This window comes from Botrytis byssoidea, assembly GCF_014898295.1.
Source record: "Botrytis byssoidea strain MUCL 94 chromosome Unknown BBYS_012, whole genome shotgun sequence".
Classification (NCBI taxonomy): domain Eukaryota; kingdom Fungi; phylum Ascomycota; class Leotiomycetes; order Helotiales; family Sclerotiniaceae; genus Botrytis; species Botrytis byssoidea.
Window position 1 is genome coordinate 613,244 of NW_024065853.1, and position 13,985 is coordinate 627,228.

At 42.0% G+C, this 13,985-nt stretch overlaps 7 protein-coding genes across 7 annotated transcripts; 3 read left to right on the top strand and 4 right to left on the bottom strand.

Moving 5' to 3' along the window:
• Positions 1-903: 903 nt before the first annotated feature.
• On the top strand, positions 904-1,575 carry EAE97_006594 (uncharacterized protein; the record flags this gene model as incomplete). The annotated part of the gene is made up of 2 exons (XM_038877107.1): positions 904-1,245; positions 1,324-1,575. 2 exons carry the CDS (start codon positions 904-906, stop codon positions 1,573-1,575), a joined length of 594 nt encoding a protein of 197 aa, XP_038732039.1.
• A 1,473-nt stretch (positions 1,576-3,048) lies between these two features.
• Positions 3,049-4,510, top strand: EAE97_006595 (uncharacterized protein; the record flags this gene model as incomplete). Its single annotated transcript, XM_038877108.1, has 2 exons — positions 3,049-4,321; positions 4,404-4,510. The coding sequence occupies 2 exons, from the start codon at positions 3,049-3,051 to the stop codon at positions 4,508-4,510; spliced, it is 1,380 nt and encodes a 459-aa protein (XP_038732040.1).
• A 478-nt stretch (positions 4,511-4,988) lies between these two features.
• On the top strand, positions 4,989-6,664 carry EAE97_006596 (uncharacterized protein; the record flags this gene model as incomplete). Its single annotated transcript, XM_038877109.1, has 3 exons — positions 4,989-5,067; positions 5,141-5,291; positions 5,455-6,664. The coding sequence occupies 3 exons, from the start codon at positions 4,989-4,991 to the stop codon at positions 6,662-6,664; spliced, it is 1,440 nt and encodes a 479-aa protein (XP_038732041.1).
• Positions 6,665-6,911: 247 nt separating this feature from the next.
• On the bottom strand, positions 6,912-7,649 carry EAE97_006597 (uncharacterized protein; the record flags this gene model as incomplete). Its single annotated transcript, XM_038877110.1, has 1 exon — positions 6,912-7,649. One exon carries the CDS (start codon positions 7,647-7,649, stop codon positions 6,912-6,914), a length of 738 nt encoding a protein of 245 aa, XP_038732042.1.
• A 1,262-nt stretch (positions 7,650-8,911) lies between these two features.
• EAE97_006598 (uncharacterized protein) lies at positions 8,912-9,793 on the bottom strand (the record flags this gene model as incomplete). Its single annotated transcript, XM_038877111.1, has 1 exon — positions 8,912-9,793. One exon carries the CDS (start codon positions 9,791-9,793, stop codon positions 8,912-8,914), a length of 882 nt encoding a protein of 293 aa, XP_038732043.1.
• Positions 9,794-10,240: 447 nt separating this feature from the next.
• Positions 10,241-11,680, bottom strand: EAE97_006599 (uncharacterized protein; the record flags this gene model as incomplete). Its single annotated transcript, XM_038877112.1, has 2 exons — positions 10,241-10,596; positions 10,768-11,680. The coding sequence occupies 2 exons, from the start codon at positions 11,678-11,680 to the stop codon at positions 10,241-10,243; spliced, it is 1,269 nt and encodes a 422-aa protein (XP_038732044.1).
• A 601-nt stretch (positions 11,681-12,281) lies between these two features.
• EAE97_006600 (uncharacterized protein) lies at positions 12,282-12,641 on the bottom strand (the record flags this gene model as incomplete). The annotated part of the gene is made up of 3 exons (XM_038877113.1): positions 12,282-12,332; positions 12,386-12,475; positions 12,573-12,641. The coding sequence occupies 3 exons, from the start codon at positions 12,639-12,641 to the stop codon at positions 12,282-12,284; spliced, it is 210 nt and encodes a 69-aa protein (XP_038732045.1).
• Positions 12,642-13,985: the final 1,344 nt, after the last annotated feature.

Sequence of the window (13,985 nt, forward strand, 5' to 3'; positions counted from 1 at the left end):
GAACCGACAGGACCGACAGGACCGATAAGAAACTTTCAAGACTTGATTTCTCCACGTTTCTTTGAAACAATAATGTCGTGGCACCAGCTGCTTATTTGTGGCTGTGTTAGTTCTTTACGAAAGCATGTGACTGAACAATTAGCAGCACAACTGATTAGTTTCTTGTTTTTTCTTTGGTTTGGACATTAGGTTTTTGTTTGTTTTTGCCTAAATTCATGAGCATGAGATTTAGTAATCTTTGTCGTTTTGCACTTTTTTCATCATATTGGTGGCTTGCGGTTCGGACAACTGCTTTGTTGTCGGTACGGTACATTTGTGATTAGGCTGCATATGAGGCCGGGTAGAAATTTCCAGTCTGATCCTCCGTCGTTGAGAGAGATGATCCGAGTGAATCATTTACAATTGACAACATCGTTCCATGATATGTCTAAGTATGTTATTTTCGTAGAACAGTTGCTCGTCAAACGGGTATATATGCGGTAGTTTCGTATCAGAGTACCGAAGATACCTTTTCGCAATCTATTGTCCCCCCCCCTTTTGCTAGATGGTGAGAGTTGGTTGAAAAAAAAGAGCGGCGTGCTTAATTGTGATTCTTTATTTTTCTTTCCATTCATCGAGAATTGAAGCAAATCTTCTAGGCAGAACTGAATAATCGGAGAGCTCTTAGAAAATATGCATGATTCCGGTACATGGATGTTGGGTGAAAGTCGTATGGACGAGGGGAAAGCGACTGCATAGTCCGATAGGCAGACGCTGAAAAGCGTTTGCTTTTCTACCTAGATAGTTCTACCTAGATAGTATGATTGATATCTTCCATCTATTTATCAACCAAACGAACTTCTCCATCGGTTCTGAATATACTCACTTGGTCTACCCTCTCACATCCATCACCTACACTCAAAAATGTCCAAAAAGTGCACCCTCACCAGGACCCAACGTCCACACAGAAACCATTTCAGATTCTGGGAACAAGAGCTCTTCGCTCAAATGCGTCGTAATACCAAAAGTCCAAACCCACATCTCTATGCCCTACCCTTGTCACACGATTATCAGAAACTCAGTTCCATGGGAGAGTTTGATGGATTAGACTTAGAAGATGCCAAGAAATTACAAGAGGCGGCCGATGCAATAGTTGCGCAAACTCGAGAGGATTTCGTAAAGAACTTCAGTAATGAGGAACGCGCGAATGGGAGATTGATGTTTAAAAGGGTTAGAGAGCTTTCTGAGGATGCGGATTATGCGGAGGTTAGTGACTCATCTCTCATCTTCTGCCGTTTCAGTTGTTTTTCAATACGTATACTGATATAAGAGATTTGAGAATAGGCTTACAGACGCGCGAAGATCAATGAAAAGGAGCGCCATTCATGTGGTGTTCTTAGGGATGCAGTTTTGTTCTTATGCTACCTTGACATGACGGATAGTTACCCTGATATGGCGAGTAGCTCTGACAGCTTGATTTGTTATTCTCTTCTGTACTTCTCCGTTGGAATATTTTCTATGGGTCTCTGGCAGGCGTTGGGGTTTTTGGTAGGGTTTGAAAAGCTTGTGTACTTGAAATCGCTTTTGCAGTACTGACCGTCACAATCGATATGGTATTAGATAACTTATCCAGATCGGATATCCCAAGAAGTCCTTAAGACATCACATTCAATGACCAGTATGCATTTGAACTATCAAATACGACATTGTGGAAGACGCTTCCCCATTACCCCCCCATCCTAACTTCTTCACTGCAAGTCTCTGTTGATTGATCCAATACTTATCTCGTAGTGTTTGGTGAAAGAAATTTCAACCCATTCACAGTGACATCAACCCATCAAATCTATCACTTCATTTTCCAAAAAGCACCTGGAGTATACAAGCCCAAGTCACATAGTGGAACGCATGTTTGGAAATTGTAATGTATTATCTAGAACCTAATAATGAGTTCCTTGCCAGCTAATCATCTGAGATGATTAAGCTCCAAGTAGATGGGATAGAGCACACCCAAGTCGTTTGTGTCCTAGATACCTAGGGCAACAATTGAAAAGTCTCAGGTGTAGTTCTTCTCATGTGTCTTCCTCCCCATTAATCTAACGTTCTCTCCTTCGTTTCTTCCTTCCCCTCTCCACCAACCAGAGTTAGCAAAAACAACACCGCGCATTGATCCGCGGAGCCTGGATGATATTCTTCGGGGCCGGACTTTTGCAGAAGCCACTTCTTCCGGATGGCGTAGATCGGCCACCGCAATGTATTGGAACCACTGAGTAGGCATGACCACATACGCTAGAATAGTAAACGTACCAACCGCAAAAACAGTTGTGGGGATTGCTAGCGCTGTTGACGCGGTGGTTGCCGACATCCATTCTATTTGATCAGGCTAAATAGGTTGTTGTACTGCTGCCATTGCTGCGATTGATAGGTGTGTAATAGTTTTGAAAGCTTTGGGTTGATGGTATGGGAGTTGATCTAGGAAATTCCTGCCATTCTTGCGATACTTATGATGATAATAGCCAAATTTTCCAATACGTATTCACATTTTGCCTTCTATCTGCATAGTCTCGTCGCTGAATGTGTAGCATCTTGTGAATCATCTTGCGCTTACCTTCGAAAGAAGATGGAGTGGATGAAGTAGATGATTGATACCCTACCAATGATAACAAGATTAAAGACGCCATTAACTCCACGTTGATATTCACAATCTCCCCATACCATTCGACTTACCTTGAATTATTCACCTTTCAGCCTATAATATCGATAGGTTTAGACCCCGTTCTTTGACAAGATGAGGTTCGACTCGCTTTTAGTTTGTGAATAGGACTGCCTAATTCTTTTTTATTGGTATACCAGGTGGATGTTGCCGTGAGGAGAAATCGTTGATCCAGTCCTCGAACCAATCCGTGCCGGTCATGTGCAAGTCACGAGTGAATTGATTTTCGAGCGCATTTAGATTACCTAATCCTATAAGAGTGCCTAAACGCCGTACAAAATCGACAAGTTTTCTCTACTTGTATATCTTTTCCATTCATCTTCTATTACTTATCAATAACTCTGAGGTCAATTTTCAACATGAGCCCACTTGAAGATAGATTTTGGTCTGAGGGCCAGAATCACCTTGGCGATGGTATAAATGCTTACTGCAATGTCTGGGATTGGGACCAATTGCGCATGATAGAAACAAAAGGCACACCGAAGGTATTTTCGATTGATGAGGATAAAGAGGTCGCTATTCTGGCGCAATTTGCCGATTATATATCTCCGGACGTTCGCGCAGTTGAGGTTGATAATGATGGGTTAATCTGTGGGATCTCAACCGACCCAGAAGAAGATGAGACAGTCTTCATTGCTTATCCTCCATATTCAACTATTGAATCGCTAGCTGGATGTCGCACAATCAAGCATTCCCAGCTGCAAGAGCTCGATCGACTTGCACCATTTGTCGACCTTTCATCATACAAAGACGAGAATCAGAATACCCGAATGGTTGCCTTCAAGTTCAATGTTTTGGAAAAACCACTAAGAGTACGAATGGCTTGGAACGAGATTAACCTTCTCAAAAGTCTACCACCGCATCCCAATATAGTACCATTTGACAGCGTCGTTCTCGAAGACGTGGAATCTCGTGTGATCGGATTCACAACGAAATACGTCCCAGGTGGTAGTCTCAACAACCCAAAGATACCTTTTCGATTTGAGTGGTTACAACAACTTACTCAGGTTGTCGATTTCCTGAACCTAAACCTGGGAATCATGCATCAAGATATTGCACCACGGAATTTAATGATCGATTCCGACACACAAAAGCTTCTTTTATTCGACTTTGATAGGGCCGCATGTGGAAATGTATGGTTAATGGACAATCGCGATGACGTTAGCGGTGTCGTGTATGCTGTACATGAGCTTATAACAAATGACTCACACTTCACTGGGATACCCCATTGGGAACGACATATGGACATGGTTCAGAATATCCCAGAATGGGTCTGCAATCGTGAATTGGATGCCGATGTCTCTGTCTTCCGCGAGTTTCTGGATAAATGGGTACAGAAACGACAATCTGGAGGCATCATGGAACAATATCTCAAAGCGCCCAACCGACCTACATGGCCGGAGCCACTTTTTGTGTCTGACTATGATGTTCCTTGGCAGTTTGGGGAAACGATGGATGGAGAGCCGATGTACAGAACAGGAGTACGATTAAGACGCATTGCAATGGAACTTGGGCAATATTGCTTTCGATGGGAGAGACCACCGCAGAGCATACTTTCAAAAAGGTCTCGCGAGGAGGACGCAAATGGAGTTGACCAGAATGCGCACAACGAGGAATACGAGGAAGCTACAGGTAAGACGGCTATCATCCGGCTGCTGGGCAGCTTTTAAGTGTTTACTAATTTGACATTTGCATCCACTGAGGCCGATAACAGCATTGCCTATTCGGCTGAGAGCCTCGAGAATTGAACGTAATGGGATTTCTAAAATGGGGTTCTATAAAGAAAGGAGTTTACAAGACGTTGGGGGATATGTGGTCTAGAATTGCTATTTGGTCTGACGTTATGGAAGGAGTACAAATTGGCTATGAGAGTAGCTATCCGGGTGATTTTCGGAGAAATAGCAGATTGGCAGGGTGGGGTACAACGATTTTTCTCCTCTTCTCAGTATTTGCCCCAGCTCGAGCCTAGATACTCAATACCATTAGACTTTCTACCATAAACTGAATCTCACAGTCTATCGGCTGATTGAGGTGTACTGTTATCTTCGGCATCTTAAACGTTATGTTTTGATAGAACCGTTATCGTTGGAAGTGGGGTGAATGCTTGTCTGCGGGGATACATAGATTTACACGGATTGCCGTACGGAGTAAAGATATCCACGCCAAAGATATCCAGGCCAAAGACATATCAAGCTTTGGATTCCTCATTCGCATGCCAAAACATACTTCGGTCTGAGCCGTTACTATTTTCCACCAGCTCAGGTTACGCTTCATCTGTTCAAAGAAGAAGTCTTCGACGATGGCAGTGTCACGTGTGAGGGAGTATATCTCCCATCCCTATGAGCATCCAGGAGAGAGAAAGCTGGTACAGAAACTAGGTGAGTACTGGAATCTATCAAGCATGGCTTGTGCAATCAACTCTTCATTGGCCAAAATATCTAACACAGACAGACTTTTTTATTTTAACATTTTGCTGTTTGTCTTATTTCACGAATTATTTAGATCGATCGAACTTGGCGAATGCGTATGTTAGTGGAATGAAGGAAGAGTTGGGGTTCGTGGGTAATCAATATAATCTTATTAATACCGTTTTTACTGTTGGGTATGTATAAGGTTTTTGTTTGAGTTCTATATGGGCTATGACCGAAGTGTTTCTAATTGATATCTGAATTCTCATCTCAATCCACAAAAAACTGGTTGTGATTTCAAGGACTCTTTGAATTTGGCCATCGATTATGTGTTCAATTATACTAACGCCGTTCCAGATACATCATTGGACAAATTCCTAGTAATCTGGCACTCTATTACATCAAACCTCGCATCTTCTTCCCATCAATGATGGTTCTATGGGGCTGCCTCACTATGATCACTGCGTCTGTTCATCATCCTCGCGATATCATGGCTATTCGTTTCTTCCAAGGTCTTGCCGAAAGCAGCACATTCGTCGGTACACATTACATTCTCGGATCATGGTATACTCCTCGAGAGCTCGGAAAGCGCAGTGGCATCTTTACTTCATCTGGTCTTGCTGGTACTATGTTTGGAGGCTTCATCCAGACTGGCATTCATTCATCCTTGAATGGCGCAAAAGGAATGAGTGGCTGGCGCTGGCTGTTCATTATTGACGGACTTATCACTCTCCCGATTGCCCTTTATGGCTTTCTTCTTTTCCCAGATACTCCGAGCACAACATCTGCATTTTATCTCACCCCAATCGAGCGTGATCTCGCTAAAACCCGTGTTCCAGAAGTACCCGAACATCGTCTCTGGAATTTTGCATTCCTCAAAACTGTCGTCACTTCATGGTACTGGTATGGATTCGTTATTCTGTGGATTATCGCTGGAGAAAGCGAATCTTTCTCTTCAAATTCATTACTTTCATTATACATGAAATCCACAAGCAAATATACGATTTCTCAACTCAACAACTATCCTACTGGTGTCCCCGCTGTTGGTATCATATTTACCCTCTTCTGGGCAACTCTTACAGATTTTCTCAACGGCAAACGATACCTTGTCGCTTATTTCATTGCCATTACCGGAATCGTAACTTCCGCTATGATACTCACAACTTCTAATGTAGCAACAATATTTGCAGCATACTATTGGGCAGGTTCTGTCTACGCATGTCAAGCGACCTTCTTCGCATGGGCTAATGAAGCTATGAGATTTGAAAACGACGCATTGAGAGCGATAGTGATAGCGAGTATGAATTGTGGCAGTAATGCTGTGAATGCATGGTGGAGTTTACTATTTTACGGTGCAGTGGAAGCGCCTAGATTCACAAAGGGAATGTGGGCGATGATTGGAACGTGTATTGCTCTTGCAATTTGGACCACGGTTTTGTTATGGGGTCTAAAGCGGATAGACAGGAAAAGAGAGGCTACTGCTATGGTGGGAAGAACTCGGACAGAAAGCGATGATTTAGAGGTGGCTGATATTGGCGAAAGGCATTTGGATAGTAAGATATTTTAAGATCATTGGGGCTGTGATTTATTGTGGCTTGATAATGTTTTAATTTCTGCGAACATAATGGGATCGCGATTGTATATTTCAAATTTAAACAGGAGGAACATCATTGAAACATTAGGTGGAAGTACAAATAGCTCATTGAATCCTTTGATCAGGAGCGACTTTTTGAAACAAATTCGACGAAATGACTCGGCCATCGCTCTACCATTAATGAGATACATAATAGGTGTAAAATAAGAATTCACATCAATCATAAATATGTCCGCTTGACAATGTCCTCCTCCCTCGCAAGAAATTGCTTGAATGTCGTCAACGGAACGAGCCTAGATAGTTCTTCCACATCAACATATTTCGACATGTATCTCATGGCAATTTGCGAATTAATAAAGACATTCGACTCTTTCTGCTTCGAAATCTCCTCTTCTGTCATAAATACTGCTTCAAGAGGCCGTTTAATGACTTCTCCAAGCCGATTAAGTATCTCCGGGATAGTCAAAAATTCACTAGCCAGCCCGATTGCGCGACCGTGAAACTTTTCCGGGTCTTGAAATGCTGCCGTAGCAACTTGAGCAATATCGACGTGATCAATCAATGCCAACTTTCCCTCGGCGGTCATGGCTGTTGTCCACGTACCCCTATCTCGTAAGTCGGGATATCTATATACTTTCGGCTCTAGAAAATTCGCCATGAAAAGGGCAGGACGGAGAAACGTCCAATGTTCAAAATTCGCATCAATAACCACCTGCTCCACTCCCTTCTTTCCCGCGAGATGCTTGGCCATGAAGGAGTTGGGTGCAATGTGTATCCCAGTGCCAAGAATACTCACTCCGAGACTCGTAGATGCAACGACCTGCTTGATACCTACCTCCTTTGCGACTCTGATGATTTTCTCGGCTTTTCGAAGCTCATAATCTAAATCGTCGAGTTTGGGATGCAGATACAGGAAGAGTTTCTCGCAGCCGCTCATGGAATTACGGAGGGCATCCATATCTTTCCAATCACTTTGTGTAAACTGAACACCACGATTTCTCAATGTGCGTGCTTCAGGTGATCAATAACATGGAGCTCGTAAGAACTGATGCGGATGATTGGACCTTTGTGAATCGTTAGCTTTCATGTACTGATGTGAGAGGTATGATATGTTTGTGAGTTGATACCGTATTTCTTATGCATTTCAGCAATCTTGAATGTGTATTGAACATTTTGTACGATGTCATAATAGGCTTCATAATACCTTGTGATGGAGGCTAGTTCTGGCCCTGGAAATTGTGCAAGAGAGTGTAGAAATAGGCGGTAGAAGTAAGACTACCGAAGTAAACGACGATAGTTGCAGCAAGGTTCTGCAACGATAGTAAGGTAGTTAAACTCTTAGTATAATATATTTTTGCTTTCTGCATCTCGAATCCACAATCATAGGAAAGGAAGGTTTAGTGAATGGTATGATTGAATGGAAGGTTGTGGATGGTAAGCAAACAGTTGGCAACCTACGGTTGTTTTTTAAACAAAATCTCTAAGAGCAATCCAACATCTTGCTGGAGATCATTCACTTTTTTCACTGCCGTTAGAACGAACGAAGTCCTCAATCCATCACATCAGCAATTTGACATATTGTATGACTAGTCCATTTTTCTAATGGCTAAGAATACAGATCAGAGACTAGAAACTTCAAATAACTCAAATCACTTTGCATATTACAACAGTCCACTGGTGGTCTGAAAAGTTGATATCCCAGCTGTACTTGAAATGAGATTGCGGGAACATCTGGTCTGTAAAGCATTGATTAGGGGTGTTCTAGCAATTCATCACTTATCTTTGTTGCGGGAGAAGGGGGATGACTCGAATTAGAGAACTTCGATATGACGAGACAAGATCTATAGGATCTTGAATCAACTCTCTATGCATCAAGATTTAAGACATTTGTATTTGTATTGCTAGGTACTGATATTGACAGGTAATTAAATCGAGTATCAATCAATTTATCGAACTTCGAATCTGAGAAGGAGATCTGGTGAATGGTGATTGCAAATCAGATAGTAATCAATGATTGACCATTATATATCTACAGAATATATTAGTTAGTTAGGCAGGAGTCGCATTGGGTTATACAGACACCTATAAATCAATCTGCAAATCCAAATAAGCTTGGTATGAAAACCAAATGAGAGTAAAAATCATGCTGACCTCATTGTTCGACTATCTACTAATTAATACATACAAAAAATAAAGATATCTTCCCCGCCATGAAACTCCTCACCGTTTCATCCGTTTCACCGCGGAAGCAATTGTCTTTCTCTGTTCCTCCTCCGCAGCATACACAAAATCTTCTACAGTCCATGCAACCAACCCCAATTCCCGCAACAAATCCAACGATACGAACAGCCTCGGCTTATCCCAATAGCTCAGTTCCCTAACAAATTCCTCATACCTTCTCAAACGCACCTGCGAACCAATCAAAGTCTGCATATCGCTCATCATCTCAGACCTTTCTAGTAGATTGGCAATCTTCTGCCATGCGTATCCTCTAGGGCCCTTCCCACAAGCGGTAATTCTGTTCAGACAGCTGGGTTTGCGGCAACTGTACCATTGTAGATAGAAAGCGATCATTGCTTCTAGGAGAGCGCTTACATCGTCTCCGGGGCTGCTCTTGGTAGAGGAAGTACCCTTAGAAGGAATGATTATGTTGGGTGACTTAGTATGATCGATCTCGGGGGTGGAACTGTGAAAGATTCTAGTTGCAGCAGCGAAAATGCCTGATGACGAGGCCGCTTTGAAAGGGAGGAAAAATCCTGCTGTGATACTTGAGTTATTTTCAGTTTTTCGAACGACTCTTGTATCTTGCGGAAGAGTGTTTTTAAAAAAATAGGCGTTGAATGTTGAGAATATTAGATCCAAAGATTTGAGGGATAGTCTTTCAGGATCATTGTCGTCCATTTTTCTCAAGAAAGTCTGATCTGTATGATTTTTGATACTGTATAGAATGTCTTCCCGTAAAGATTTGAATTCATCTCCAGATGGATTGAGGCTGTCTTCGAGGGCTTGAACTAAATCCGAAGTATCGTATTTGTATGGACTGGCAAATACAAATATTCCCGATAATCTCGTGGCGGTATATTTTTGATGTTTGCAAGGCATGTTTACTTTACCAAAGTGTTCGTGTGATATGGGTTTTCTTTGTGGAAATTGCTATGTCGTAATCTGCTTGATTCTGTTTGTTATGGCTGAAGGTGTTGCAGCGTGATATGCAGAACAAATGTTGTTTGGAGTTAAGAAAGAAACAATATGATATTAACTGAATGACAGTGTGAGTAATTGTAGATCAAGTAATTGCTGGGTGTGAAGAACCATTCATTTCTCGCCAAGCTCATTTGTTATGAATCATGGGCTAATGACTGTAAAGTGAATGTCAATAGAAAATTGACAGGAGTCATACTCGATATATAAATTGTACTGAATAATAATGTGATATATCCAACTCAACACATGTAAGTATCACGAATAAGTGAAGTAAAGTGTAAAGTCACGCTAGCTTTATTGCTTAAGTAATGATACAGTCAAGATGCAAAGAAATATTGAAAGCCGTCATTGCCCTCTTGTTCTTCTGAACAGACCTCGAAGTCCCAACCTTTTAGAACGAGATCCATCCTCCCTAGAACGAAATGCATCCTCCCTAGAGCGAGATTCTGAACCTCCATATTGAGACACTCCCAGTTCAGTACGATTTTCTGGTCTTCTGGAGCGAAATGGCGCTGCCCTAGCGCGGGTTTCTCCTTCTTCCGATATTCCTTCAAGACCGTATCCTCCCGCTCTAAATCGAGATCCTCTCTCATCGAAAAGATACTGTGGCCCTCCAGAACGAGATTCTCTACCTTCAAGACGATGTCCTCTGGCTCCAGAATCAGAACGAGAATTGAAAGACTCGCGCAAAGCCCGTATTTCTAAATTTCTAGCCATAGCCTGCCTTATTTCTCGATCTCTAGCTATAGCCCGCATTTATTCATCTATAATAGCCTGGTTTTGTTTCAACTCTCGAACAGCTCTTACACATGACAGTTGACTGTCCGGTGCCCAGCCCCACGTCTCAATCCTGCGGCGACGGCGTCACTTACGCTCAAGACTGTCAAGCCCTCCTATGCTCCAATAATTCAAATCCCACTCATAATCTTCCCTTCTCAAATTTATAGGGCTTCCCAGTGCCTCTTGGGTGTGTTTCATTGTTATAGATGTTTCGAAACGGTATGCGACAATTTGCCACGCTTCTCCTCTGTGCTTTTTACCATGAGTGTATTTATTATTCCAGCATCCATCCTGTCTACAACTGTAGTACTGTATAAAGAGATCGATCATTGACCCCAAGAGACTACCAACTTGATCCTCCCAAGGAACCACGTGTTCGGTATGCGAAAAATCAATGTGGCTAGAAGGAACGTTGATCGTGGGAGGTAGAAACTTATGATCGTCCCTCCTCTCAAACCCCGCATGAACATTGTCGACAAAAGCGGAAGGAGAGGAGCCAGCAAATATTGCATTTTCTCTTTCGGGGAGAATAACCCTACGTTCAAGATTGAAGGTTAAACTGTCTTGCCGAATGACTTCGGTATTGGTTGGAAGTGCATTCATGAAAAAAATGGTGTTGAAGATTGCAAAGAGCCATTCGAGATCAACTTCTGTGGCGTGATCATGATTACTCAACGGGGAATAAGGCTGAGGGCGCCCGTAATGAGCCGAGAAAGTGTAGTTGTCCGGAAAAGGGGAACGATCACGTAACAAATCAAGTGCTGTACGCTTACGACCAAGTGCACTATCAATAATCCTACTAGACGCATTGATGGTTCTTTCAAGAAGCTTCGTTAAATCGAGTACATCGTGGCACTGCGGCTCTGGCGGTTTTGGATGCTTTAGATATTCTCGCGAGTTTCTGACTACTTTCTTTTTCAAAAATTCGTTGACATCGAGAAGTTGATGTCTGTGATCCTCCCTCATTTGGTGCATACTGTAGGAACCGGTATTTCGATGAGCCATGTTAAGATATGGAAGTTTGGAAGCCTTTCTTGATTTAGTCTTGCGTTCTCAAATGTGCCTTATGGTACTGTGTGTAGTTCGGTTTGTTGGGATATGATGTGTAGAACGAATAATGAAAGATGTTTGATTATTTGAGAACTCAGAAAAGTTTGAGAAGAGCTGCGAGCTATAAGCACTTTGACAGTATTAAAGTCACTGGAGCAATGACTCGGGTTTCCTACTTCGAATCATCTGAATTTGATCAAGGAATGTAGTCATACCTATGCACAACATGACTGTGAGCTGAAGCATTTGCTCAAACGATTGCTGAATAGTGACCGTTCTTCTGGCAGCCTATCTTCCCTCTCTTTGGTTTTGAATAATGATAAATATGATATTTGAGTTCGAAGTTGCCTATCATCATCGGGCCTTTGGCATCTCTATGGAGCCCTCTATCTTTTTTTCGATATAATCGTCGGAGGCGTGCGGTGCTTTTACTCAGTAAAGCTACCAGTTAAAAAAGAGTGGTCTTAGAAACTTTTCAATGCCGCGTATGACTTTTACGTAAGCATATCTTAGAAATGGACTACAGTATGCAGAAACAATACTGGATACCACTCAGTCAGTCATAAAGAGGCAACCTTTCCTTCATCTTGTCGTATTTCATCAACCCCTAAAGTTATCAATATGAACGACCTTACTATTCAACACCAAGAAATTCCATACCTTTTTACTACTACCATTTTCATCAGACACTATGGAAGGGCCATTTACCCACCAGTAAGATGATCTTTTAGAAGCCGACGATAGGCTGACCTGTTCATTATCATCACCCTTGAATACTATCATAAAGGAAATGGAGCGTTTTTCATATCAGGCCGGCGAAATAATCTGGAAAGACCCTGCCACATACTTGATTCTTGATTTCATAGTTCCATACCCATACCTCGTAGTAAACTTTCACTTCTAACCCTCCAGCCATCAACTTTTACCAGGCAACGAGATATGTGTATAAGAGCCGGATTCAAAAATTCTCTTTTCGGCTTTGCCAATAACTTTTCCATATTCCGGATCAGTTGCTTTGACCCAACGCTGTTTGGTTCTGGACTTTGAGGAAGCGACGAAACGTACAGTACCTTCTTTGATTGACTATATTCGAGCTCCCGAATTCCCATCGATACAAGAATAGGAAGCGTACGATACGCACTGGAGGAGGAATCGTAGGAAGTGAGTCGTGCGAACACAACCTTTTAACGTTCAGATTCGGCAATTATTTTGCTGATTTGGATAGTCATTGTAGGAAAAGATGCTAGGTGGTGTAAATCATGGATAGATAAGTACTCAAGGTAAAGAGTGATCTTGTTCAAGAATGAGGATACTGTTGATAGGCTTTGAGGAGACGGTCAAAACCTGATTGATTTGCGGTCTCACGATATTGAAGGAAGGCTTTTGATCAGATTTAAACCATCCACACCTGTTCCGACAATTGAGAACTTACTCGTGTCTGCCAAGTTTGATGTTAGCTGCATAAGAAGTGCTGCTGGATGACTCATCATCAAATGATATCTTTCAGCATGGAATCAGAGCTCCAAAAGCACCTTAAAACACTTGTCATCTGGATGACTTTTGAAGAATTCACTCGAGTAAAGCAAACGGAAGTTCCGAATATTGCGAATGGTGAGTAAGTATCTTTGCTGCGTCCTTCGCTCAAAATGTATAAATAGGCAATTCGATTGGCGTTAATACTATGCTCTATATTATATGTACGTGCCGTTTGGATGAGCTCAAACAAAGATGCTATTCCAGATCGTAACCTTGAATGTCGAGAAAAAGAAACGAACATTAGTTGTTTACTAGTACTGGTGACTATTCCCTTTATAAGAATCGGCCGAACCTTAGCACCTACCGAGCTACCCAAAACCTAAAAGGGGTAGGTAGGTGTAGACAGAGTGCTAGAATGCGGGGTAAAACACGATATATTCCTTCTCTACGATTCGAAATAATAGAATGATGAAGATTCGCCCTTCCTTACCACCTTCCTACCTGTAACAAAATGATTGTAGATTTTATCTGCAAAGGCATTTATTGCTATGGTCGATTGGATAGCGTGTCTATTTTTGAACCTCATGTTTGTTTGTTTGCTTTCTTTTTCCTCAGCACCGGCTGAAGCTGAATCATAACCACCACCTATTCGAGCTCAATTGGCGTCAATAATAAACTTAACTTTATAGCTCGTTTTCATGGCATGATATTCTTCATCGATGCTTAGATTAACAACTGGACTGTGAATGTTAAACTTTGGCGGATGCATTATTCACAACAGTCA